Consider the following 24,121-nt stretch of genomic DNA (forward strand, 5'->3'; position numbering starts at 1 on the left):
AAACCATCAGATTGTTATCAGTCTGTTGGTAGACAGGCTGTAACATCACTTAGTAGTTCATGGATTTAAAAGCCACCAGTCGGTTGCACGGTATTGCTGGGCAGAATCACTTTCCTACGTCGGGTAAGCAGATCCCTGCCGATATCTGCTTTGGGACACTGCACAGAACTGCCACGTGAGAAACAGCACAATCTGGAGGGTCTCCTTGGTTTGAGCTGGGATCCGGGGTTGAAACTCCCGATCTTTCCAATGTCTGAGGCGCTGCTGTGTGCTGGGCAGCTGCACTGGCCGAATGGCGGGGGTGGGTTCCAACTGGCAGTCCCTCCCAGGATGTAGGAGGCTGCAAGCCAACTAAATTAGAGTCCATTCACTTAGCTTTCTAGGAGCACACGGACAGGAAACACAGCACGCACAGAGGTGTCATCCCATTGGGAGGACCACGCACACGGCTTTTCTGTCCCTGCATCCATGGATGGCATGTGTGGCTGCTGTGGCTGAGGGCTGTGGGTTACCTTGACACAGAGATGGCGAGCTGGGTCTCCTACTGACATTCCACATCAGAGTCCCGTAAGGCCAAGGTCTGCCTGTCAGGTTACAACTCCCCGAGTCCAGGCCTTCCTGCGCACAAGGGTCCACTGCAAATGGGCAGGCACCACGGTCTTCACGCTATGAAGAGCTTGGTTTCTGAGGTGGCTTCCCCAGGAAGCACGTCTCCTGCTGCCGGTAGCCCACGGGATGTCTTGTTGGACTTGGGGTCGGCAGTGTGGAGGATGGCTTGCCTATTCCTCTGAGGGCCTTTTAGGTCTCCAAAGTGACCCTCGTGTGTATGTGGATTATAGAATATAATCTCCACAATAACTGTGTGCAAAGACAGGAGTCTTACCATTTCACAGAGGAGGAAACCAGAGGCTCAGAGAGACTAGGCCACTTGTCCCAGGTTGTCTGATTGGCCTGGGGCAGAGTCAGGATCAGAACCTGGTATGCCTAGCCCGAGTTTGTGCTCTTAACCAGGAACGACGTGTCCCAGCCCCGCTGCTCATGGGGACTGGGAGACCAGTAGCGCCAGCACCCCCTGGTGGCTGGTTAAGTTCCAGCATGAAGCCCCACCTGGAGGACCAGAGTCAGAATCTGCATTTTGGCAAAACCCCAGGTGACTTGTGTGCACAGTAATTCGAGAAGTGATGGGGGCCACAGTATCACCGTTGATTTTACTAAATCTTTCCTGGGCAGGCTTGAACAACCAAGTCCCCTCCTTGAGCTATATAGTCTCTGATATTCTCTGAAAATTTTACCATGTGTAAAAAAAAAAAAGAAAATTAAGTGCAATGGCCTATTTAGGTTAATTCCCTAGCAGAACATCTCGATGGTTTGATGATTCGGAAATATTGCTGCCAAACAAGCAAAGCCATAAAACACAGTGAGAAGGGGCATTTCACCCCCGAGAAGTGAGAATCTGACAATGCTTTGAATTATAGTGGATCCAGATTAATGCCAGGCCCCACTTAGAGGAAGCTTTCAGGCCGAGTGCTTTAGACATGAAAGCGCTCACCCGAATGTGCTGGGTGAAAGGCACGATGACTCTATTGCTTGGTACCAATTACATTTACGGGCTTGTCCCCAGGAGTGCCTGGAAAATGTGTTTAGTGCTGACACATCGCCAGCTGGGGGTTCTGTCTCTTGGGGCTCCGTTTTCAGGACTCATTATTAATATATCCCATTGTGATCTGCAACTCTGTTCAACGATGGCAAGTCTGTCAGGGAGGGTTTTGTGTAGGAACCTCGGAAAATGGGAAGAGCTCAAAGGCTATGCTTCTCAAACCCCTCACTGTGCACAAATCACCGGGGTCTTGTCCAAGAGCAGATTCTAAGTCAGGTCTGGGCCGGGGCTGCTGCTGCTGCTGGCGGACCCAGAAACTCACTGTGAGAAGGGGGGGTGGAGCACAGGCTCTGAGCCCAACTCTGCCACTCGGCGGCTGTGTGATGTCAGGCCGGTGGCCCAACTGCTCTGAACTTCACGTTTCTCGTACGTAAAATGGGGATGGCTTCTGCTCTCTAGGGTCTTCAGAAGATTGAGAGATGATGTGTGTGGATCTTCTTCCCACTCCCAGAGGGGAGAGTGAGACTCCTTCTCTGCACATTCAGCTGACACCTCTTTTTCTTTCCTACTGTTCTTCCTGATCCGGATTTCTCACTCTTGGCACTCCTGCCACTGGGGGCTGTCCTGTGCGTTACAGGATGTTTAAGCAGCATCCCTGGCCGGCAGCATGTCTCCTGAGTTGTGGCAACCCAAACCTTTCCAAACATGGCCAATCCCTCTGGAGGCAGCAGCGTCCACGACTGGGCAGCAGCCCCCCAAGCAACTGCTATTCACCATTCGTTCAACAGTACGTGTCGAGTACCCACTCTGGGCCAGACCGAGTGCCAGGAATGCACTGATATTTAAGACAGACAAGGCCCTGACCCATGGAGATTTTTTCCTTTTAGAGCCGTAGTCTTCACAACTGTTAAATGGGTGTAACCAGGCTGAAGTCCCAGGCGTTGGCAAGATGAAGTGAGTTAATCTGGCATCCAGATGGAGCTGGAGAGGCAGAGACGCCAGGAGGGTATCTGGGCTGTTGGGGGGGCGGGCAGGGAGAGGGGCACGCTGCCCGGTGTCAAGTGTGCAGGAGCAGCGGGACAGGAGAGAGGGATCTGTGGGGAGGGCCAAGGCAGCAGAAGGGTGGGACCTGAGCTGGGAAGGAAGAAGAGGGGGAAAGAAATGGTAGGTAAAAGGGCTTCGAGCAACAGGTAGAAATGGGAGGGGCCCAGAGAAGAAGATAAATGATCAGACAGACAGAGATATGCGCATGTGATGCAAGTGGAGAAGGGAGCCCAAGGAGAGGAGGGGAAGAAGCCGAAGCTCTGGGAGGAAACGCCGTGAAGCGGGTCTGGCACGAATCTGGGTCAGCCACACGGGACCAGGAAGAGTGGCTCGTGGCTGTTCTAAGCTCACCCGATTTTGGTTACTAAGAGTTCAAAGAGAAAATGAAGGCCTCTGCCAGCTCCTACCACCTCCTCTGAATGGCCTTGCCAGAGGGACGGGGATGGGGCATAGACAGCCTTGGAAGGCAATGAGGCTTCTGGGCCTCATTCTGTGTAGTGTTATTACTGTAACTGTGGCGACCATCTTAAACACATCTGTAAGCAGATAACACAGGGCAGCACGAAATGCTACCCCGGCCCTGGGTCCTCTGCCCACCAGGGAACCTGAAGTCACCGACTCAAGTGGGATCAAGCAGAGAACACCCGCCCGATGTGGCACACATATGACAAGCCAGCAGCATGGCAAAGAGGCAACTAGATCGACTTCCAGCCCAGACAGCAACAGACTCCAGAAAACAGTCCTGGGGCATATAAAGTCCATCTGCCTCATTTTTAAAATGATACAATCTCAAACACATTACTTTGTGAGCTTCCGATTTTATTAGAAACGTATTCTAAGAACAGTCGAGAAGCCATGCTTGTGGATGTGACGGGTCACATTACCGGTTCCACAAAGATCTTCCAGAGCTCCTGCAGGGAACAGAGAAAGCAGAGTCCTGAGGTTCGCAAGGAGACGAGTCCCACAACACGCGAACCACGGGGAGCACGCGCGCTGCTGCAGGAGTGGGGAGCTGCTTCTGAGTCTCTGCTGCTCTGGGCCGTTCTTTCTGCCCCACTATGGAAGAGAAGCTGGATGGCTAAGTTCTGGCATTCATCCAAGACGCATCAGAATGTCACACGTCAAAATGGACCAGAAGAATGGCAGTAAGTCACAATTCTTCCATTTGGGGAGCTGTTAAGTGCCATGTCCTGTGACTGCTGATTTTTGTAAGCAGCTGATTTTCCTGGCTATGTGCTGCTCCTCCTGACCCGGGCAGGTGGAGAGGGTATAGACACACCAAGTTCTTAGTGGAAACTTTGAGTCCTCACCGGCAGAAGTAGACCGACTGCCGTCTACAGCGAGACAGGTGGGCAGGGAGGCAGCCCAAAGGCGGCGTAGCCGTGAACAGGGTAGCCTCCTCACGCTCGGCAACCACACAAATCCAGTGCCGTGCTTGCCTGGGGAGCCTAAGAGGGAGAGCCCTCTCCCCTCTCCTCCTCACAACTAGGACTGGTCTCCACAGACCCACCACAGAAGGGGTGGTCACAGCCAAGAGGCAAAAAGAACAAAATTCATTTATTCCAGACCTTTGGACTTGCAGCTCCTGATAATAAGGGATTTTCAAGGGTAATTTTGTTTCTCAGGTTTCCCCCATGAGCTGGGTTTAAAAACCATAATAGGAAGTGATAAGGCTGTAGGATTAAGCCCCAGCTCTGTCACTGCCTGGTGGGGTGATTTACCTTGTCCTGGAATCCACTGAGGCAGGGGAGGAAGGAGCTCGGCCTGGTACCTGGCCCACGGGCCGTTACTAGCACAATTACTCAGAGGCCGAGTTTGACAGACCCACTGTGCCCGGTCAGAAGGGCCATCGGTCATCAGCTAAGCCTGCCTAGTCTGAGAGGCCAGCGAATTTCCACAGTGAAGATGTGGCCTCCAGCACTGGGGTTCTGGCATCGAGAACACCACCAAGTGCTCCCTCACTGACTTCCTTTGTCACCAACCACTTCCTGTGCTTGGCCCTCCTGCCTCTGGAGCCTGAACTGCCCGCAGGGAAAGAACACGCTCTGAAGTCCAAGGCGACGGTTGGCCTGCAGGCCCATGTGCAGGGCTAAGAATGGGGAGAACCCACCACAGCCCTTGGCTGCTAGCGCTCCTCCACCCCGATAGCACCAGGGTGTGGGGCATGTGTCTGGAGGACCCAGGGGTCAGCAGTGTCACACACAGCAACGATGGCCTGCACGTGGTGGGGGCCGCACCTACCAGCTGCTGGATGCGCTCATACACGAGGAGCTGAGGGAAGGAGGCCTCTACCGGCTCCACGGCGAAGCGCAGCCGTCCATCCGCAAGCCTCTCCAGCCGCTGCAGCCAGGAGCGGAAGTGGTCGTAGGCTTCACACGTGACGTCCAGGTGTCTGAGCGTGAAGTTCAGCCTGCAAACAACCAGCCGACACACATGCCTCGCCTTCCTGCTGCTCCCTGACCTCACTCCAGCGGGTTTCCACTGAGCGCCTACTGTGCACCGAGCACTGGGTACTGCCTTCCTGATTCTGCAGGATAGCCCGGGAGGTGGACATGGTCCATTTTATAGACATGGCAATGGAGGCTCAGAGACGCAAAGTCAGGTGGCTCAGATACCACCACCTGAAAGGCCCTGCCCTGAGCTACTAAGTGGAGCAGGAGGCGGATGCAGACCGCTGGCCTCCCCTGCCCCCTCCAGCGCAGAATCTGCACACGGGGTGCCCACGACCATTTCTGCAGTGAGTGTACGAAGGGCAGGAATTGAGGGCAGTGGGCGGAGAAGGGTGTGGGGAGCCATCAGTGGGCGACTTCAGAACACGTCCTCCCGAGTCCTCCCAACCCGGCCACTCGGCCACCGCCACACCATAACCTGCAACACGATTTAACCTGAAACTCAAATTCTTTGCCTTTTCCCCTTTTCTTTCCAAGATTTTTTACTACAAGAAACTTCCAACAGTGTGATCCACTGTGCTTCAACCACTGCCAGCTCACAGCAGCTGTGGCCTCTGCCTCCCAGCACACTCAGACTGAATCATTAAAAAGCTGACGCCAGCCATCACAGTGTTTCCTCTGTAAACACAGCCACGTGCATCTCGAAAAGATAAAGGCTCTTCTGCTCCTTTGTTTCACCCAAAACAAATTTGATGATAATTCTTTAACATTCTAATATCCACTCAAGTCTCTCGAGGTTTCCCTCTGCCTATAAAATCAGTAACCAAGCGAGGTCCACATGCTGTCATTGGTCCCGTGTGCCCGGAAGAAGCTCCTCGATATTACCCGTATGAACGACACTGTGATGGATTCGCCGGGGGGACAGTGAGGACACAACCATGATCGCTTCCACAGGGTGGATTTCTAGATGTTGGACTGCTGCGTCAGTAAGCAGGGTTAGTTTCACGGCTTTTTAAGATTTTATTTTTAAGTAATTTCTACACCCAATGTGGGGCCGAACTCAAAACCCCAAGATCAGGAATCACGTGCTCTACTGACTGAGCCAGACAGGTGCGCTGGTTTTCTGGCTTTTGCTACACACTCCAAATTGCCTTCAGAAAAGTTGTGCCCTAGCATAGGAACTGGGGAAACCGATGTAAGGTGTCCAGCACAGTGTCTACCACAAGATGGACACTCCCTCAATGGGAGCTTAATGCTTCAGGATGTTCAAGTGCAAACGTCCTGGAGGGGCTCTGTCTGCATCAGGAGAGAATGGACAGGACTGGGGCCCTGAGCAGACAGATGGCATCCCAGAGGGGAAAGAGAGGCCCTCAATAGTGCGGTGGCCACGTGTCCCGTCTCTAGAGTGTGGCTGCATTCAAGTGCTCGTCCGCTCATAGACCAGCCATGACAAGTTCCCTGCTGCCCCTCAGCCTTCCTCTCTCCACTGGTGAGGTGGGGGCAGTGGAACCTCTGCACCGGGCTGGCCGGCGGGTGACAGGAGGCCACCAGTGTAAGGGGCAGCACGCACTGGCACATGGCAGGTGCTCAGTGAGAGAGTGACAGGACGACGCTGATAGACGCATGCTCAGAAGGGGGTGTCTGGCTCTCAGGGTCACGGAGCTCACCTCTTTTCCACAGACAGAATGGCCGTGCAGGCGTTCTTCAGTTTGTGAGCGAGGCGGGACAGAGTTTTAAACAGAGCGTCGGTTAGGTCATCGTCATAAAACACTGCGGGGAGGGAAGCAGGCGAGGGGAAAATGCAACCATCAGGGAGATCTGTCCCTCAGAGGATCCCTGGACAGGGCGCCAAGGCCCCATGAACCTGCAACGGCAGCAGCTTGCAGGCTGAAAACTGCAGGCGGGTGCGGTGGGGCGCCCAGGAGGCCGGGGAGGGCTCTGCGGAGAGGCGCGGGCGCCACTGTCATCAGGACGTCTTACCTTCGGCTGCAAGCAGGATGGTGGTGTGGCTGTACAGGTCGGAGACATCCTCCTGTGACCAGCTGAAGGGGACCTCTGGGTCTGTGAAAGGAGAAAGGCCATGTTGCGCACGTTCATTTCTCTGTGGGCCAGCTCTGAGGCTAAAAGAAGCTTCGGGAGAGGAAACAGTTGGGGGTAGCTGGGAATGGCAGGCAGGTCTGAATCCTAGCGCCCCAGCTTCAGGGTCACGGCTGCCCACACGGCTGCCAGAGGTCTGCCTCTGCCACTGAGGGGCAGGCACTGCTACCTCCACGAACTTCCTGTGTGACCCTGAGAAAGGTGTTTCATCTCTCTGGGTTTCTGTTCCGCACCAGAATGGGCTTAGTAACGCTGCCCTCAAGGACTGCCAGGGAGGTCAGGGGACCTAAGGTGCTAAATGCTCGGCAGGTGACAGATACTCAACAAGCCATGATTTTTCTCACCTGATGCCGGGCAGGGAAAGAAATTTTTATACAAAGAGTGAGCAAGCATGCAGGTCTGAAACAGCCTGTATAATAAATTTAGAAACCTCTCCCACCCAGTTGGCCCTGCAGCCACAAGGCTGACTCCCTGCCATGGACAGAGGACAGAGTGCTGTGTTGGGAGGCTGCCTTCCAGTCCTGGGCAGGTGCTTAACCCAGAGCATCCGTCCTCATCTGTAACTGGGGGACTACTGTGCCTACTGTACAGGGACACTGCCAGTCTGAGTGACAGAGCGGGTGGAAGCTGCCAGCAGCTGTCACTCATCAGCAGATGGAGCGGAGTGGCTGTGAGCTGAGGGACTGTGGCGACAGCTGGGACCCTCTGCTCAGCCCAGGCCACACGGCTGACAGCCTGAAGGTAGGACAAGGGGCCGTGAGTCTGCCAGGACGCGGGACAGGGAGACGCGCACCTGTACACAGGTCATCTTTGAGCCAGTCCAGTTCTTTGACCTTAACTACACCTCCTGCAAAAGCAAAACCAAGCAGAATGTCCAAACTCAAAATAGGGAAAAGCCTAACCCTTCCCAGTCTATGTCCAAATCCCTCCGTCTCTCCACCAACATCCTCTCCATGTCCCTCCTTCCCTGCAGCATTTTTTGAGTGCTAGGTCTCAGGCCTCGCAGTGGACACAGGGAATGCAAAGGGTTAGGAGGCACGGCCCTGTTCTTGGGGACCAGCACCCCAAGAGAGGCTGGCCGGCCAGCACGCACCAACAAAGCTGTGTGGTCAGGGCACTGCTGAAAGGACATGCCAGGGGCACAGAAGGATGAGAGGAGCTTTGGTTTCAGACGGGGGTGTGAGGGGAGGCTTCAAAGAGAACGTGAGTCATGCCTGCTCCTTCCTTCCAGCTCTTGTTGACTGGGCATTCAACAAACAATGCAATGGGGGACCACGCAGACAGGCCCCTGCCCCATGGAGCATGTGGCCTAATGGGGTGGCAGAGACCTATCAACCAATCACTCAGACATCAAAATGCAATGGTTCAAGGTGAAATGAGGCTCTGGTAGGGAAATGTGACCTCGTCTGGAGCTGAAGTCTGGGAATCCGAATATGATGAGGAACTGACAGGAGGTGTGGGACCCTTAGACAGGCCAGGGCAGCCGGCACGGAGCGGGTCCTGTGAGGCAGGGACTATGGATGGTAGGGCCCGACCCCCACAGGATCTGGGACAGGCAGACAAGTTTGGTGTCCACTCAGACAGCAACAGGAGACCTCTGAAGGGTCTGAAGCCCGTGGGCTGGAGTGGCCTGATCTGAGTGGGAAAGTGCCCCCCAGGCGCTTGGAGAAGGCCTGGACAGGAAGTCTAGTGAGGAGCAGCTGCCGCCATCTATCACGTCAACTCATTTCTGCAAGTGCTGCAGAAATCCAACAATCAGGCAGAGGGGGTGGCGGGACGGTCCGGGCAGAGGGAAGAGCATGTAAAATGGTGCTCGGCTCGCTAGACAGGGCTGGACAGGGCTAGATGGCGAGGCTGTCCGGGGAAAATGCAGGAAAAGCAGGCACGGGTCAGACCAGGAGGTTTGGGATCCAGAGGGAGAGCTTGGACTTCACCTCTGAAGATTTTTGGGGAGTGAAGTCTGTCTCGTATTTTTGAAAGGTCACTCTACTTGCTACATAGAGGACAGCTGGGAAGGGTCACACAAGGAGCTGGGAGATCAGGTGGGGGCCACTGTGACGTCTAGGAGGGAGAGAGCTGAAGCAGGAGTGGCAGTGGGTGTGGCGAGGAGAGGATGACGCGAGGACAGAGTCATCACATCCGAAGCTCTGTGAAGCCGGGACTGTGCTCACCTGGGTGTATAGACCCAGCTCCCAGGGTCACCGTACCGGGTGTTTGTCCCACCTGCCAAACAGAGAACCCTCCTCCCAGGGCAAGAGCTGCTGGGCCTCACCTCCGGCGGCAGTCAGGTGGCTGTTGAGGGCAATGTTTCGCTGGCACATGGCCAAGAGATCTGTACCGACATCTGGAACGACAGAAGGGCACGCCATAAAACGCCAGCGACCACCACACTCATCTCCAGGTTCGACAGCCTGACTGCAGAGAGGTGCACAATGTCAAGTTTCTCCTGTGTGCCTACTGCCAACATGAAGTATGTTCACTTTAAGGCCCTTTTCGACGATCTTTCCCTTCAGTAAGAGAGGATGGGGCTGGTGGGGACAGACCGTGCAGTCCAGAGGGAAGGGGTGAGAGCTCCTGTTTTGAATGTGTATGCAAGAAATAGGCGTGGGTGTTTGGATGTGATTCATTGAGACACAGAGCAGGTTTCTACACGCTGGGGGCACGCTCTCGGCAGCACTAGTCGCTGCCGCGGCCATCCGCGTCTCCTGAGCTGCCCGCTGCTCTGACGAGGTGGTGCTTCCCCCTTTCAGCAGAACCGAGCCTTGGTACCGTGCATCTTTGATGGCGCATGTGGTGTGGGGGGTGGGCATTGTACCAAAACTTGATTTTCACTTAGAAGAGTGTACACGCGGAAGGTACAGAAAGCTGTGTGAGGGACATGTGCCCAGCCCACTATGGCTGTGGACGCCCTGACCCCGTCTCATCACCCACTGAGGGCTCTCCATTCCAGGGAACATGCAGAGCCTGGGACACACCTATGCCTTTCCTGGGGCCACTGGGTAGAGAGAATACTGATGGTGTGTGCCTAACAGCACATAACCGGTTCGGCAGCTTGTAACTCTTTATGGGAGTTTTTGTTCAAATAGATCCTCTGTGGGAATCTAACATATAAAACAGGTAAGAGAGAGCAGCGTCAGTGGAGTGGCAGTGGGAGACCCAAGCCTTGGGGCTGTCCCCCAATTATCCCTTTGCTGGCCCTTGAGGGAGCGCACAGAACTCTGCCCCATGGAAACCAGCCTGAACCACAGGTGCCCCTCTCCACCTGCCATATGACAGTGGCCCTGTATATGACCTGGGGCCAGTGCCTGACCTTACTCTTTGTCTGCCCATCTGGACGAAAGATGGTGGCAGGCTCCCTGGCTACTGTTCAGGGTCACTGTGAAGTCACAAGTGGGTGCTGAAGCATGTGAAAGGCTTTGCCAACTAGAAAGTGCGGTGTAGACACAAGCTCCCTTCAAGGACACAACCCCCCTCTCAAGGACAAGACAACTTGATTATACGCTGCTGTTGGGCACAAGGCACAGGGCAAAGCTCTTGGGTGGTGCACGATGGCTTCACTCTGGGAAGGGCTTGCTGATAATTTACATGCACCTGGGCAGGGAGTGGAACCAGGGGCTGCCCTGCACACTCCCAGGCAGCGGCTAACGCAGACTAGCTGGAAAGTGTGCCAGCATCACAGGGGATCCCCAGCGTCCCTTTCCTGTCTCAGAAGCAAATGATGGACGTCATGGGGACGGGAACTAAGAGTCAACGAGATGCAAACCGAAGCAGCAGGTGTCCTCTTTCTGCCTAGCAGACCCTGAAGATTTAAAGTGCAGTGACACTCCCTTCTTATGAACTGGTACTCGCTTTCGGAAAAGGTGTGTGGGGCAGAGTGGGGTGTAGTTGAGAGCACTGCGCCCGCAGCAAACTGCTGGTGTCACCACCGAACTGCGAGTTCATGAGAGGCCATCGCTGCGGGGTGCAGGAGGGTGCGGGGGTCTGCAGCATTTTCTGTAACACTTGAGCAGCTTCTACGTGAGTCTAACACTGTTCCAGAATAAAAAACTGAGAAAGAAATCACTTGGCAGTATGTATCAAAACCTTAAAAAGGGTCACACCTGCTTCTAGGAACCTAGTCTGAGGATCAACAGACAATGGTGAACAAAGGTGTTCACTGCAGGGCAAATCAGCAAATAGAAAAACAAAAACACCAAAACACATGGGAACCACCACAATGTCCAGACACAGAAAATGGTTAAAAAAAAAAAAAAGGGGAAATAGTACCTGGTCTTTAAAAGTCATATTTATAATTTCTAATGACTTTGGAAAATACTCTTCGAAAAATGTTTTTCCACATTTTTGGCAATGGACAGCAACAAACACACAGTCTGATTTCAGCTACTGTTTGGGAGTATGTACACTCCAAGAAAAAGGGGAAAGATGATGAAAACCCAGACACAAACAGTTAAAGCAATGGTTCTAAAGCTCCTGGAGGACAGCGACTCTGTTTTATTCACTCCTGGATCTCCTGCATCTAGGACTGCGCCTGCATCCAGAGGGCACTCCGTAAACTGCATACTGCTGAACGAATCTGGGGATTGTACAAGTCTGAGTCAATTTGATTTGCTGTCCTAGGAAGTTTCCACAAAAAGCAGGCAAGACTTCTACGACCAGGGAAGAACGTGAAGGCTGTTTTCAAGCCTTACGTCAGGCTTCCGCGGGCTGTGGGAGGAGGCGCAGGCGGGGCGGCGGGGCGTGCTGCACTGTAAGTGCTCCTGCCCCTGCGGGCTGTGCTGGGCCATCCCAACGTTATTGAGAAAACAACAGAGAGTGGAGAAAACCAGCAGAACGGGATGGCAAAATCAACAGCAGCCGAAGTTCACACTTTCTGACACAGTCAGGGCACGCTCCTGAGATGGTAGGCCTACCTGTACAGTAAACGGTGCGTGCCACGGTGGCTGCAATGATGCTGGCCAGCCCCGTGCCCGCCCCGAGCTCCAGCACGGTGCGGCCCTGGAAGACGTCCCGTTGGAAGAGAATATAGTCGGCCAGGAGCAGGGCACCCCGCCACACCTGGGGGAGAGACAGACAAGGAATGACAGCTGACGAGAGGCTCCAGGGAGACCCTTCGGGGCCACAGGAAGTGGATGGGACCTACCCACCTGCTTGCCAACATCCTCCAGGGGGGTGGCCATGGTGTGCTCTGGACAGGATGGAAACCAAAAGAGAAAGGGCCACCGTGAAAATGGGGACGGACAGAACACAGACAGACGAGGTGCATGGCATTCTGCAAACACGGCCAGATGGGTGCTAGAGTTGAGCGTTCTACAGAGCAGCAGAAACGCGGGTCGGGCGACAGTCGGAGGGGCTGTGTGAGCGTCACTCACAGACCAGGCACGGAGGCTCGACCACATAACTGGGACTCTCTGCCCCTCAGCCTGGAGACGAAGGTCACCCCCCCCATTCCACTTTACTGTGCTGGGTAACCGTCACAGCATATTTACATCGTCTGGATCGGCTCTGTGCCGACAACAGTCACGGTGCATTCCGCATGTTTCCTACGCTCAGAACCACACCAGAAATCAACAAAGTAAGTTTGAGTTTATATCCTTTTTTAGGTGAACTGTAACAAGGTGTATTCTCAAGCACAAAATGTATTAGGATAAAATATGGTGGCAGTATGGGGCGGGGGGAGAGAACAGAAATAGGAGACCAAAGAGAAAGAGGAACATGGCAAACATCTTTGCTGTGAAGAACTGGCTCTCACATTCTTAAGCATGATGGGGATGGCTATCAAATTAAAACACGCACAACACATGCACAGTGGTGGAGGGGCCCCGTGTGCCCGTCAGACTTGCCCACATCGGACCATATGCTCACAACGAAACAGGAGAAGGGGCCCAGGGACCGAGGCAGGACAGAGAACCACAAGTTTGGAAGCAGCATGGATGGTGCTGCCCACGCTCCCTCCACGAGGGTCTGCCCTACAGGGGGGCAGCCTGCCTGCCCCTGGTGTTTGGTCCCCCAACACGGGGTTCGACCTCATGACCCTGAGGTAAAGACCTGGAGCTGAGATCAACAGTTGGACACTCAACCGACCAAGCCACCCAGGTGTCCCTCCCCTCTGCGTATTTTTTAATTGGCTACTCAGATGGGTCCGTAACCTGAAAACAAAGACCTGGTCTGTGGTCGGAGGAAAAGGGTGGTCAGGAGACTAACATCTGCTTAGCGTTCACTCTGTACCAGGCCCCGTACGGGCACATACTGCACATTGCTTATTAAATGACCAACAAAGGGCAGTACCCTGGACCCCAGTTCATAGGTGCAAACATATGCCCTGGGTGGGCACAACAGCTGTCAGAGGTCACCTGGCTCATGCGGGGTGGAGGTGGGTCAAAGCCCAGCTCTGCAGCGCGCCAGAGTCCAAGACCTGGTTCCTTATGTCACACTTTATAGACAGAAGCATACAGCTGGGAATGGAACACCCAGGGGTTATCCCTGCAGCTGGAGTATTTATCGCCTTGCCACTCCACTCCCTCAGATTGACAGCGTGCTGAAAGGAAGGGCCTCACCATGAAGTCCATGAGATGGACAGGCCGGGAACCTGGCCATACACTGGCACTCTGCTGTAGGACTTCGTTCTCAGCCTACGGGATGGTATACATTCCCAGGATGTCAAACACACACACCAGAGGCTGAACCCTCGGTATGGAATAACCAAGTCTGCCACTGCCACTCCTCCCTCAGGGAGGCCAATTAAGTGAAGGCTGAGAGTGAAATTTACACCCACGTCCCCCTAGGCCAGAACTTTCCAACGTTTTGACCACATGACATAAGACATAGGCTAAGGTGGGGTGCCTGGGTGGCTCGGTCAGTAAGCATCTGCCTTCGGCTAAAGTCATGATCCCAGGGTCCTGGGATGGAGTCCCATGCTGGGCTCTCTGCTTCACCCTTTCCCTCTGCCTGCCGCTCTGCCTGCTTGTGCGCTCTCTATCTCTGTGTCAAATAAATAAATAAAATCTTAAAAAAAAAATTAAAAACAAAACCAGAAAGAACATAGCCTCTGGCGTCACACAGGCCTGGGTGCGAATCATCACTCTGCCATTGACTGGCTGTGTGACCTGGGGCAAGTTCCTCAACCTTTCTGGGTCTCAGTTCCCACCTCTGTGAAATGAGAATGCTCATCCCTGGAAAGGCTGTGAGGAATAGAGATAATCCATGGGAAACATGGAGTATGGTTCTGGTGTGAATTCCATGTCACCCTTGATGGAATGGACTAGAACACAGCCTGCCTGGTTCTGAGCAGGCACTCAGTAACTACCTGCGGTACAGATGTGTGGATGGATGAGAGCTGCTGCAGTTTTCGAGAGTGCCCTAACTGACCCGTGCCCCTGACCCACGCCGGTGGCCAGGCTTACCGGGGCCTCAGATACTGTCATGGACCTTGGGTCTCAAGGAACAGACTCAACCAGGAGCTCTTTCCCCCACCAGTAAGCAGTGCTGGGGGTGGCAAGACAGACCACCTCCTGGCTGTGGAGATGGACATGGACTCAGAACCTTCCTCACTACCCCCCAGCTGCATGGCCTCAGGCTTGTCACTTCCTATCTGCGTACTCTCCCTGACCCACAAACACACTGGGCCCTGAGCCACACTGAGGTGCTGCACTGGAGGTGGGAGAGCCACACCTGTACTTACCTATTCTGATGATATCCTGGGTGCTGCTCTCTTGTGCTTCATCTGCCAAGGGGTCGTCTTCCTCCTGCGTTAGAATCGTGGGATGTACCTTGTCTCTCGGAGGCCCTGCTGGCTCAGGGTCCGAAGCTGTCCGTGGTCTCCTCTCGACGTCCAAATCCCCATCCTCGTCCAGCCGAGCTCCCACTCCCTCCTGGATGGTGACGTCACTACTGCAGCCACTCCCCAGAGGGGGTCTGGAGCTGCCCGGCCCGGAGGGGGGCATCTCCTCTGTGGGACCCATACCATGATGGCCACCCTCAGTCCCTGAGTCTGTCTGAGAGTCTTGGTTCCACAGAAGCTTGAACTGGGACAGGAAAACTGAAAGGCAAGACGAACACAAAAGGAGAATATCTCCAAGCTGGCACCTCCTCGTAGAAAATCTGATTTACACCTGGACAGAGTTTTAAAGGCCAGGTTGAGGCACAGTAATGGCCCACAGAAAAGGCTCGTCTGACTCAGCCAAGAAGATGGGGCCACTGAGAGCAGCTAGCATTTGATGAGCGTCTATTGTAAAGGTGCTCGGCCCCCATTATCGTAGCCCTCCCTGCTGCTGCGAAGACAGTGGGGCCAGCTGCACTTCACGAATGTGGAAACTGAGGTTTAGGGAAGTTAGGGGAGCCCATAAGGCCACACAGCTTTTGACATGGCTGAGGCAACCCTCAAACCCCGTCTGCTCAACTCCTAAACTGATGCCCTTCTCACTACACTGCTCCACCTGTTGAAGACTGGAGGACAGGACAAGGACACCAAGTGGCCTTCCCCATCCGGTGGCTAGAACGTCACTGGGACCAGCTTCAGTAAGAGTATGTGTTCCTGAGAGGCAGGCTGGGGGTGCAAGGGTTCAAGAGGACAGTCCTGGGCTGTAGTCCTCCATCTCCCCAGGCTATCTGACCCCAGGCCAGTCACTGATCTGTTCTGGATCTCCGGCTCCTGAATTCAGGGTCCAAACTGGGACAAAGGGAAAGGGGAGTATTAATTATACTACAACAAGCTAATACAGGGTGATCAAAGCTGGGGAGGATGGCCAGGGAGGACCTGTGTGAGGTGACATTCGGCTGGGAGGGAAGAACCTTCTGGGTCGAAAAACAGCAAGAAGAGCAAAGGTGCTGAGGAAGGAAGTGCATGCAGTATATGAGGGACAGAAAGGAGCAGAGAAAGGTAAGTGTGAACACACAGGCAAGGGCTCGGTTGGGCTGGGCTTCACAGGCCAGGGTGAAGAGTCTGATTTTATTCTAAGAGCAAAGGGGAACCACTGGTGGGTCTGAATCAGGGTGCTGATATGATCTTCATTTTCAAAAGATCTCCTTGGCTGCTGGGGAGATGAGTAAGGGGAGGGTGTGCAGAGCAAAGCCAGGGAGCCCTGGTGGGAGGAGCTGGAGGCCCCAGCCTAGTGACAAAGGGGGCCGGACTGGGGTAGGGCAATAGGAGCCTGAACCCTGTCTCCCGACTGGACCACGTGCTTCCTGAGGGCAGGGTTTGGTTCATTCCCTTTTGCATTCCCAGCATCAAGTCCAGCCCACCCACTGCCAACCCTGCACAATGTAGGTGCTCAAAAAAAGCACAGGACTTCAGTCAATGCAACAAGGGTACTTAAGAAGTGGTGTGAGGGTAACAGTTGAACAATGCAATCCACCTAGTCTTTTACCCAAAAAGAGGAGTATGAGAAAGCAGAAAACGAAATGAGATCCACAGGGGGGGCTGGGTCCCTCAGCACAAGTCTAGGACCTTACCAGGTTGCCCCATGCCATTCAGCCGCACCATGAGGTGCCTGTGGTTCGGGGTGTAGAGATGGACATCTGAGAGCACAGTGTCACTTTTGAAGGTGACCTCATCCATGGCTGGGGTGGGGGCCAGCTACCATGGCCGAGCTCCACGTGAATCATGGGACAGCAGCACCTGGAAGGCAAGATCAAGTCCTCAGGACAGCAGGTCCCAAAGGGGATCGGTATAAACACTCCCCAGCCCAGTGGTAAACAGCTTTGCAATACCCTGGGAGAAGACGCTTCCTTTTTTCAATTTGCTAATATTTTTCCTAAAGGAGAAAGTCTTGGAGCCTTTGCAAAGGAAAGAAATCCATCTAGAATTGTGTTATTTTGTTTGCAGTGTGTTCATTTTCACAGGAATCTTTTATTTATGGCAAAGGATTTGAATTTCCATTTATACTGATTAAGTTTTCCTTCCCTTTCAATTTTTTCCCACTTTTTTGTTGTGAAAATTTTCAAAAAGACAAGAAAGTTGAGGGTATAGCATAATAAACAGCCATATACCTGCTGCTTAGATCCAGTGACCATGAACATCTTGTCATATGGGGTCAACTGATCTGTCTACCTGGGTGAAAGTAAATTCTAGACATCACATTTTATCCCTAAATTCCTCCACAGTGTCTCTTAAGACATGCTGTCACACAACCATAAGACCATCAGCGAATCCAAGATAATTTACAATTCCTTTGGTACCATTTAAAACCCCAGCCCTTTGCACAGCCAATTTTCTCCATTTCTCATGCAAATATCTTTTATAGCTAGTTTTTCCTAAAACAGTATTCAATCACAATTTACACTTTGCATTTAGTTATTTCCCCTTTGGTTTTTTTTATTCTAGAAGTTGACTCCAATGGCCCAAATACCCTTTGTTGCTTTAAAACATTCTTTTAAAATAAAAAAAGTGGGGGGGGGAGTAGATTCAAAGGAAAAGCAACCAAGGCAATCACTATACAGGTGAGGCACAGTTGTGGGAAATCATGCAGGTGACACAGCAATAACCGAAGTACGGAAAACCACGTGTGCGGCTAAGGGGTGAAAACAGGAAAGCTCCCTCTCCAACCAAATGTTCTGTCTCATCAAAAAGCATCAAACAACAGCAACGTGCAGAGCCATGGGCTGGGATGCTGATGGAGCAGGCGTAAACCCGTCTCCCACTTTGTGGCTATGTGACCTGGGGGAAATCACTTCACCTCTCCGGACTTGTTTCTTCAGCTGTATTCTCACCTTGTAGGGTTCCTGGGGTGTAAAGCAGGGAGCAGAGTCCGTGGCCCACAGCAGTTGTTAATTCCTTGTGTTGGGGTTGGTTTCAGGCGTTTGGCCCAAACCTGACCATAACCCCAGCACCTCCTACAGGAGCTGTTCCTACCTGGGTAGGTGTGTGCACTAGCCGTGTGTCCTAGGCAGGTCAGGAAACCTCTTGGGCCTCTATTTCTTCAACTGGAAAATGGGATCATCATAACCCAGGCTAGTCTCATAGTCTGAGCACACATTAACTGGAGTTCCTACATTTAAGGACTTGCCATGGGGAAACCAAAGTTGTACCTACACAAAAAATTTTTGTGAAAAAGCTGACCCCTTGTAAAATTAGTCTCCATGCTGGCTTTCACACTTGACAACAGAAGCCAGCACAAAGCAAGTGGGTTGTGAAGTGACGCTGTGAATCTAATAAAATGATGCAGGATTTCATGATGCCAGTGAAAGTGACGGAGGAGAAATGCTCCATCCTCAGGCAAAAGCCCTCAATCAATGAGGACTGGAAAAAATTAGGCTGCATCCAAGAAGGGGACTAAATGTCTCAAAGTCAGATGTGGCTCTCCCAGGACTGAAAGATGTCCTGTGGAAAAATCAAGGACTTCTTACATATAGTTTTGGAAGGGGGAAAAAAAAAGATCCTCTGTGATGATGCTATGAAAGTCAAACACGAACCAAAGGATGCTGTTTCTTGCTATAGGGCAATTTTGTTGGAAAAATCACATCCCACAAATGAGCATAATATTACAATTGCACAACAACTTTTCTTAAATACAAACAAAAACAAAACTCAAATTCTTCATTTCTAACTCAATTTTCAGTTTTAAAATTCAAACTACCCAGGCTTCCTGGAAATATACCCTACAACTGAGTGCCAGGAAGTGGAATCCCTTTAGAGGGCTTCTCCTAGGATCAGATTTATCTGGGAACAGAGGTATCTTGTACCTACCTCCGGGCCTGTGTGAAGATTACATGAGACAATGATCAGTTTTAGGGTTGAGGACAGAGTAAACGGTTAACAAACAACAGTGGGTATGGATCATTGTAGCAATGCTAATTAGTATTGAAGAGTGTGCCGGAAGATGGAAAAAGGCAACAGTTTTTCTACTTAGGAATAGCTGACTCAGTGTCTCTTTGGGAATGTTACAACTGGATGCGCTTCAGTCCCCTCTCCTCACTGGAAAGGAGGGAAAGTACACCCAGACTGCAGATGGGACGCCCCCCCCCCCACCGCCTCGGACCTCCCTGGGGCTGCAGGTTTATCTTACAGCAGCTTGGCTCTCTAAAGTCGTGGCAGCCAGACTCAGTCGCTCTCAGTCTTTCTCCCCTAGGGTTCCCCCCAAAGGCAGTTTGCTGGAATCTGGGGATTGAAATACCTCCCCGCCTCCTAGGCTTTCCCTCTGCCAGGTGTCACTCAACTCAACTCATTCAACAATGGGGATTTGGGTGAAGTTCTATGACAGCTCGTGTCCAGGCACGGGATAATGCAGGACAGGACATGAAGCCTAGGAAGCTGGGGGGGGGGGGGNCGCGCGGTCCAGGGGTGCAGGGGCGGCACGCAGAGTTGGAATCAGGGGCTCCAGGGAACCTCCTCCCCTCCCAGGGCTCCTCTTTCTGTTTTGCCGCCTCCCTAAACGCCTCTCGAAAGGCCGTCACAGTTCGGCCTTGCCCTCCCTTCTTAATCCGGAACCTAGGGCGCTGCTTGGACCCCGGACAGAAACCCATGACAACAGGGTTCTTTCTCCCACTACCATTGCTCGGCAGGGGACACTGAGGCCGAGTGGAGACTTGGGCTTCAGGTCAGTGGGGGCCCGGTTTCAAGGTTAGGCTCGCTGGCAGCAGGCTCCCTGCACTCTCCCTATTCCGCCGCCTCTCTGGAGAGCTTACCTGCCACGAGCTGCAGGAGGGAGTTCAGCCGAAGCCTCTAGCCGCCTGGGTCAAGTGGCCGCCATACTAGGCGGCCTGAGCAGGCGCGGCCACGCCCTCTCTGCGAGCGCCCGCCGGCGCCGTGCCGTGGCCACGCCCACCGTCCCGCGCCGTGGCCACGCCCACCTGCCCGAGTTTTCCTGGCGGTGGGCTTCCCTTCCTTGAAGAGAGGCTGTGGGACCTTGGTCCCTCGTACTTTGTGCCTTTTGCCATTCACAAAGACTGACAGAGACCTGCCATGTCGGGCATTGAGGGTCCTACCGTAAGTTATGGCCCAGCGGAAATCCTACTTTGGGGTCACCTCTTCCAGAAGCCTTCCTTGATTCCCCCTTCTCCAGCTCACGTTGACCAGTGTCTGGGTTCCCCGCATCAGAGCACCTGGGACTCTGGTTGTCAGGACATGTTTCCCTGTCGCCATCACTCGGGTTTGAGTGCATTGGGGATAGAAGAAGCTGCTGGTTCACATCTGCAACCCATGCTGAACTTCTCTGAATCCAAAAGGAGAAATAGAATAATGGTTGTAAAGCAGTTAGCGTCCTCCTTGGCATGCTGTGAGCACCCAAGAAATGGCAACTGTATTTACAAGTTGTGTGTATATATATACATTTTTTAGGGGAATGTTTTATTTTTATTTTTAAATTTATTTTTATTTTTTTCATCATCACTCTTTAATCCTCACCTCCCACCCACCTCCCCTTTGGTAACAATCAATTTTTTCTCTAGAGTTAAGAGACTGTTTCTTGGTTTCTCTCTCTCTGTCTCTCTGTTTTTCCTTTGCTCATTTGTTTTGTGTCTTAAATGCTACATATGAGTGAGATCATATGGTATTTGTCTTCTCTGATTTATTTCACTCAGCATTGGACTCCCTAGCTCCATCCATGTCATTGCAAATGGCAAGATTTCATTCTTTTTTATGGATGAATAATATTCCATTTTATATCTATACCACATCTTCTTTATCCATGCATCCATGGATTGACACTGGACTGTTTCCATACCTTGGCTGTTGTAAATAATGCTGCTATAAAACAGGGGTGCATGTATCCCTTTGAATGAGTGTTCTTGTATTCCTTGGGTAAATACCCAGGAGAGGCATTGCTGGATCGTAGGGTAGTTCTATTTAATTTTTTGAGGAACCTCCGTACTGTTGTCCAGAGTGGCTGCACCAGTTTGCATTCCCACCAACAGTGCACGAGGGTTGCCCTTTCTCCGCATCCTCACCAACACCTGTTGTTTCTTGTGTTGTTGATTTTAGCCATTCTGACAGGTGTGAGGTGATGGCTTATTGTGGTTTTGATTTGCATTTCCCTGTTGCCGAGTGATGTTGAGCATCTTTTCATGTGTCTGTTGGCCGTCTGTATGTCTTCTTTGGAAAAATGTCTGTTCACATCTTCTGCCCATTTTTTACTCAGATTATTTATTTTTGGGGTATTGTATAAGTTCTTTATATATTTTGGACGCTAACCCCTTATCAGATAATCCTTTGCAAATATGTTCTCCCATTCCATAGATTGCCCTTTCGTTTTATTGATTGTTTCCTTGGCTGTGCAGAAACTCTTTATTTTGAGGTAGTTCCCATAGTTTATTTTTGCTTTTGTTTCCCGTGCCTCAGGAGACGTATCTAGAAAGAAGTTGCTGTGGCTGTTGTCAAAGAAGTTACTGCCTGTGTTCTCAAGGATTTTTATGATTTCAGGTCTTCAATCCATTTTGAATTCATTTTTGTGTGTGGTGTAAGAAAGTGGTCCAGTTTCATTCTTTTGCATGTGGCTGACCAGTTTTCCCAATGCCATTTGTTAAAGAGATTGTTTTTTTCCCCCAGTGGATATTCTTTCCTGCTTTGTCAAAGATTAATGGACCTTATAAGCTATTATTGTTGCTTACAGTAGTTCATTCACATAGTAAACACCCCTGATGTGCTGAGGGCGGGGGGCACATGCAGATCGACTAGTCAACAAGCCCGGTGAATCTGTTCTTCATCCTTCTAGGCCCTGTAAATGTGAGTCATGAAACTGTTACTAATCTCTTAGGGCTGCTGTAATAAGTCACCACAAACAGGGTGGCTTAAATCAACGAGAATTTTTTCTCGCACAGTCCGGGAGGCCAGAAGTCCAAAATCAAGAGTCGCCAGCAGCGTACCCTCCAAAGGCTCTAGGGAAGGATCCCCTGTATTAGTCAGTTCAGGCTGCCATAACACAATGTCATAGACTTGGTGGCTTAAACAACAGACATTGATCTTCTCATGGTTTAGGGGGCTGGGAAGTCCAAGACCGAGGTTCCAGCATGTTTGGGGTCTGGTGAAAGCTTTCCCCTTGCGCTGCAGATAGCACCTTCTCTCGGTCATCACCTGGCTGCTGCTTCATGTGCATAAGGAGAGAGAGGGAGCAAGCTCTCTGGTGCCCCTTCTTAGAAGGACATGAATCCTTCTCCGTGGCTGGGCTCCACCCTTATGACCTCATTGAACCTAATTTACTTCCTTAGAGGCTCTATTCTTCAAATACAGCCTCACTGAGGATTGGGACTTCAACAAATACATTTAGGGGGGGGACACATTCAGTCCACACCAATTCCTTGCCTCTCTCCTAGCTTCTGGTGGCTCTTAGCAGTCCTTGGCTTATAGATGCACCACTCCAGTTTCTGCCTCTGTTTATTCGTGTGTCTAAATGGCCTTTTGGTAAGGGTACTAGTTATTCAAGTAGGGTTCACCTAATCCAGCATGACCCAGTCTTCACCTTATTATATCTGCAAAGACCCTATATCCAAATAAGATTATGTTCAGGTACAGGGTTAGGACTCGAACGTATGGTTTGGGAAGACACAATTCAACTCACAATGGAAACTATCTTGGAAGGGATGCCACGCACCCCCCCCTCACCCCGTCCTCCTGGCTAAGGCTCCCACAGCAGAAACACGCTAGCCCCCTGTGCCCTGCCCAAATTCCTGACCCAGAGAATCCATGAACTTAACAAAAGGGTTATTGTTTATGCAACTAAATTTTGGGATAGTTTGCAACACAACAGGAGCTTATCAGAATAAGGGGGAGTGAGAGCCAGCCCTTCTTTGCAGGGCTCTGCAGGGGTCCGGGAGAGGTCCCTCCCTATTCCATGGCTCGGTTATTTACAAGTCACTCTGCTGGCTCCTTCTTGTTCAGGTCTTCCTTCATCCAAGCGACCACCCCTGAGGCTCAGAGAGGTTAAGTTCCTTACCGGGAGTCACCCAGTGGAGATGGCATGCAGACTCATCTCCAAGATGTCCGAGCAGGCCTGCTGGATGAAGCCTTCTCAAAGGACCCTTTCCTGCACGCCTCTTCCCCGGAGCGGCTCTCCCAAGGCTTGGCGACACAAGGGTTACGGTGCCGGCTCACGCATACCAGAGTATATATTACCCCCGCCGCCTGGGCTAATGACAAATCATGTATGCAACAAAGGAAGGCGGACGCACTGCCAGATGTGTGATAAGACACCAGCTTGCAGGAAATTGCTGTCAGGTGATTATCATTGGCTCGACTTCAGAGCAGCCCCCTTTCCAAAGGTCATGTGTTTACCAAATGCTTCATGTGTCTTCCCAATCAGCTCTAGAAGATTTTGTCCTCCCGAGGGAGAGCTCTTCCCCTCAGAGGGCTGACAGCAGGTGATTATAATTCTGCCCCCTGCTTCCTGCTAGCTTCTAACAGCACCTGCTTCAAATGCACAACGGTTGCCTGCCTCTCTGTTTCCCAGTCCCATGAGGAGAGGCACCCGGCTGACTTTTGGGTGGGCCAGCGCTGGATTCAGATCCACAGTGGGGCCACTGGCTAGTCCTTTCCGCTCATTCAACACCAATTTCGGGGAACGTTCCACATGCTAGGTGGTCGGGCGAGTTACTTCCCTGGAACCTAATGTTCTAATTTCTCGAGTACTGATCATACCTATTCTGAGTGTCATCTTGAGAGTGAGTAAAGGAGAACAGGAGGAAGGTTCCAGGCCCGAATCTTCTGCCCCCGTGGGGGTGATCTGACAGCCTCTGTCGTATTTCAAAGACCCCGCCAGTTTCACTAATTTTACCGATTCACGTTGTTAGATTAAAAAACGAAAGAAGTTACACGGCCGTACAAACTGTATAAATATTTGTGTAAGAGAAAACGCTCACACAATGTCACATTTCCCCCCCAGGATGTGTGCAGCTTATGTAAACGCACAGAAAGAAGTCTGCAAAGATGTCTTCAAATTGAAGCTGTGGTTTCTTCTTGGGGGAAGGTAGGTTGGGGCAGGTCCGGGAGGACTTTCAGCCTTGGGCTTCTGGCCTCCAGAACTATGAGAAGGAGATCTCTGTGGCTTATGAGCCAGGCCATCTTTGGTGT

The 24,121-nt window shown here is 52.0% G+C and overlaps 1 protein-coding gene across 2 annotated transcripts; it reads right to left on the minus strand.

Moving 5' to 3' along the window:
* Positions 1–3,443: 3,443 nt before the first annotated feature.
* Positions 3,444–19,875, minus strand: METTL22 (methyltransferase like 22). 2 transcript variants are annotated; one of them, XM_011225573.3, is made up of 11 exons: positions 19,747–19,875; positions 16,576–16,741; positions 14,807–15,163; positions 12,273–12,313; positions 12,039–12,183; positions 9,401–9,472; positions 7,922–7,975; positions 7,012–7,092; positions 6,699–6,801; positions 4,883–5,051; positions 3,444–3,552 (listed from the first exon to the last, which is right to left on the minus strand). In XM_011225573.3, the coding sequence occupies exons 2-11, from the start codon at positions 16,679–16,681 to the stop codon at positions 3,517–3,519; spliced, it is 1,164 nt and encodes a 387-aa protein (XP_011223875.1). In that variant the 5' UTR covers positions 16,682–16,741; positions 19,747–19,875; the 3' UTR covers positions 3,444–3,516. The 2 variants fall into 2 exon arrangements, with proteins under 2 accessions (XP_011223875.1, XP_019655707.1); XM_019800148.2 differs by lacking the exon at positions 7,922–7,975.
* Positions 19,876–24,121: the final 4,246 nt, after the last annotated feature.

This window comes from Ailuropoda melanoleuca, chromosome 10 (assembly GCF_002007445.2).
Source record: "Ailuropoda melanoleuca isolate Jingjing chromosome 10, ASM200744v2, whole genome shotgun sequence".
Lineage (NCBI taxonomy): Eukaryota > Metazoa > Chordata > Mammalia > Carnivora > Ursidae > Ailuropoda > Ailuropoda melanoleuca.

Bases quoted from the DNA above. Each gene is read 5' to 3' on its own strand.
- METTL22 (XM_011225573.3), bottom strand. From the start codon at position 16,681: ATGGATGAGGTCACCTTCAAAAGTGACACTGTGCTCTCAGATGTCCAT. The intron at 15,164-16,575 runs GTAAGGTCCTAG...CTTGCCTTTCAG, and splicing joins GAATGGCATGGGGCAACCTG to TTTTCCTGTCCCAGTTCAAG. The intron at 12,184-12,272 runs GTGGGTAGGTCC...TCTCTCCCCCAG, and splicing joins TGGAGGATGTTGGCAAGCAG to GTGTGGCGGGGTGCCCTGCT.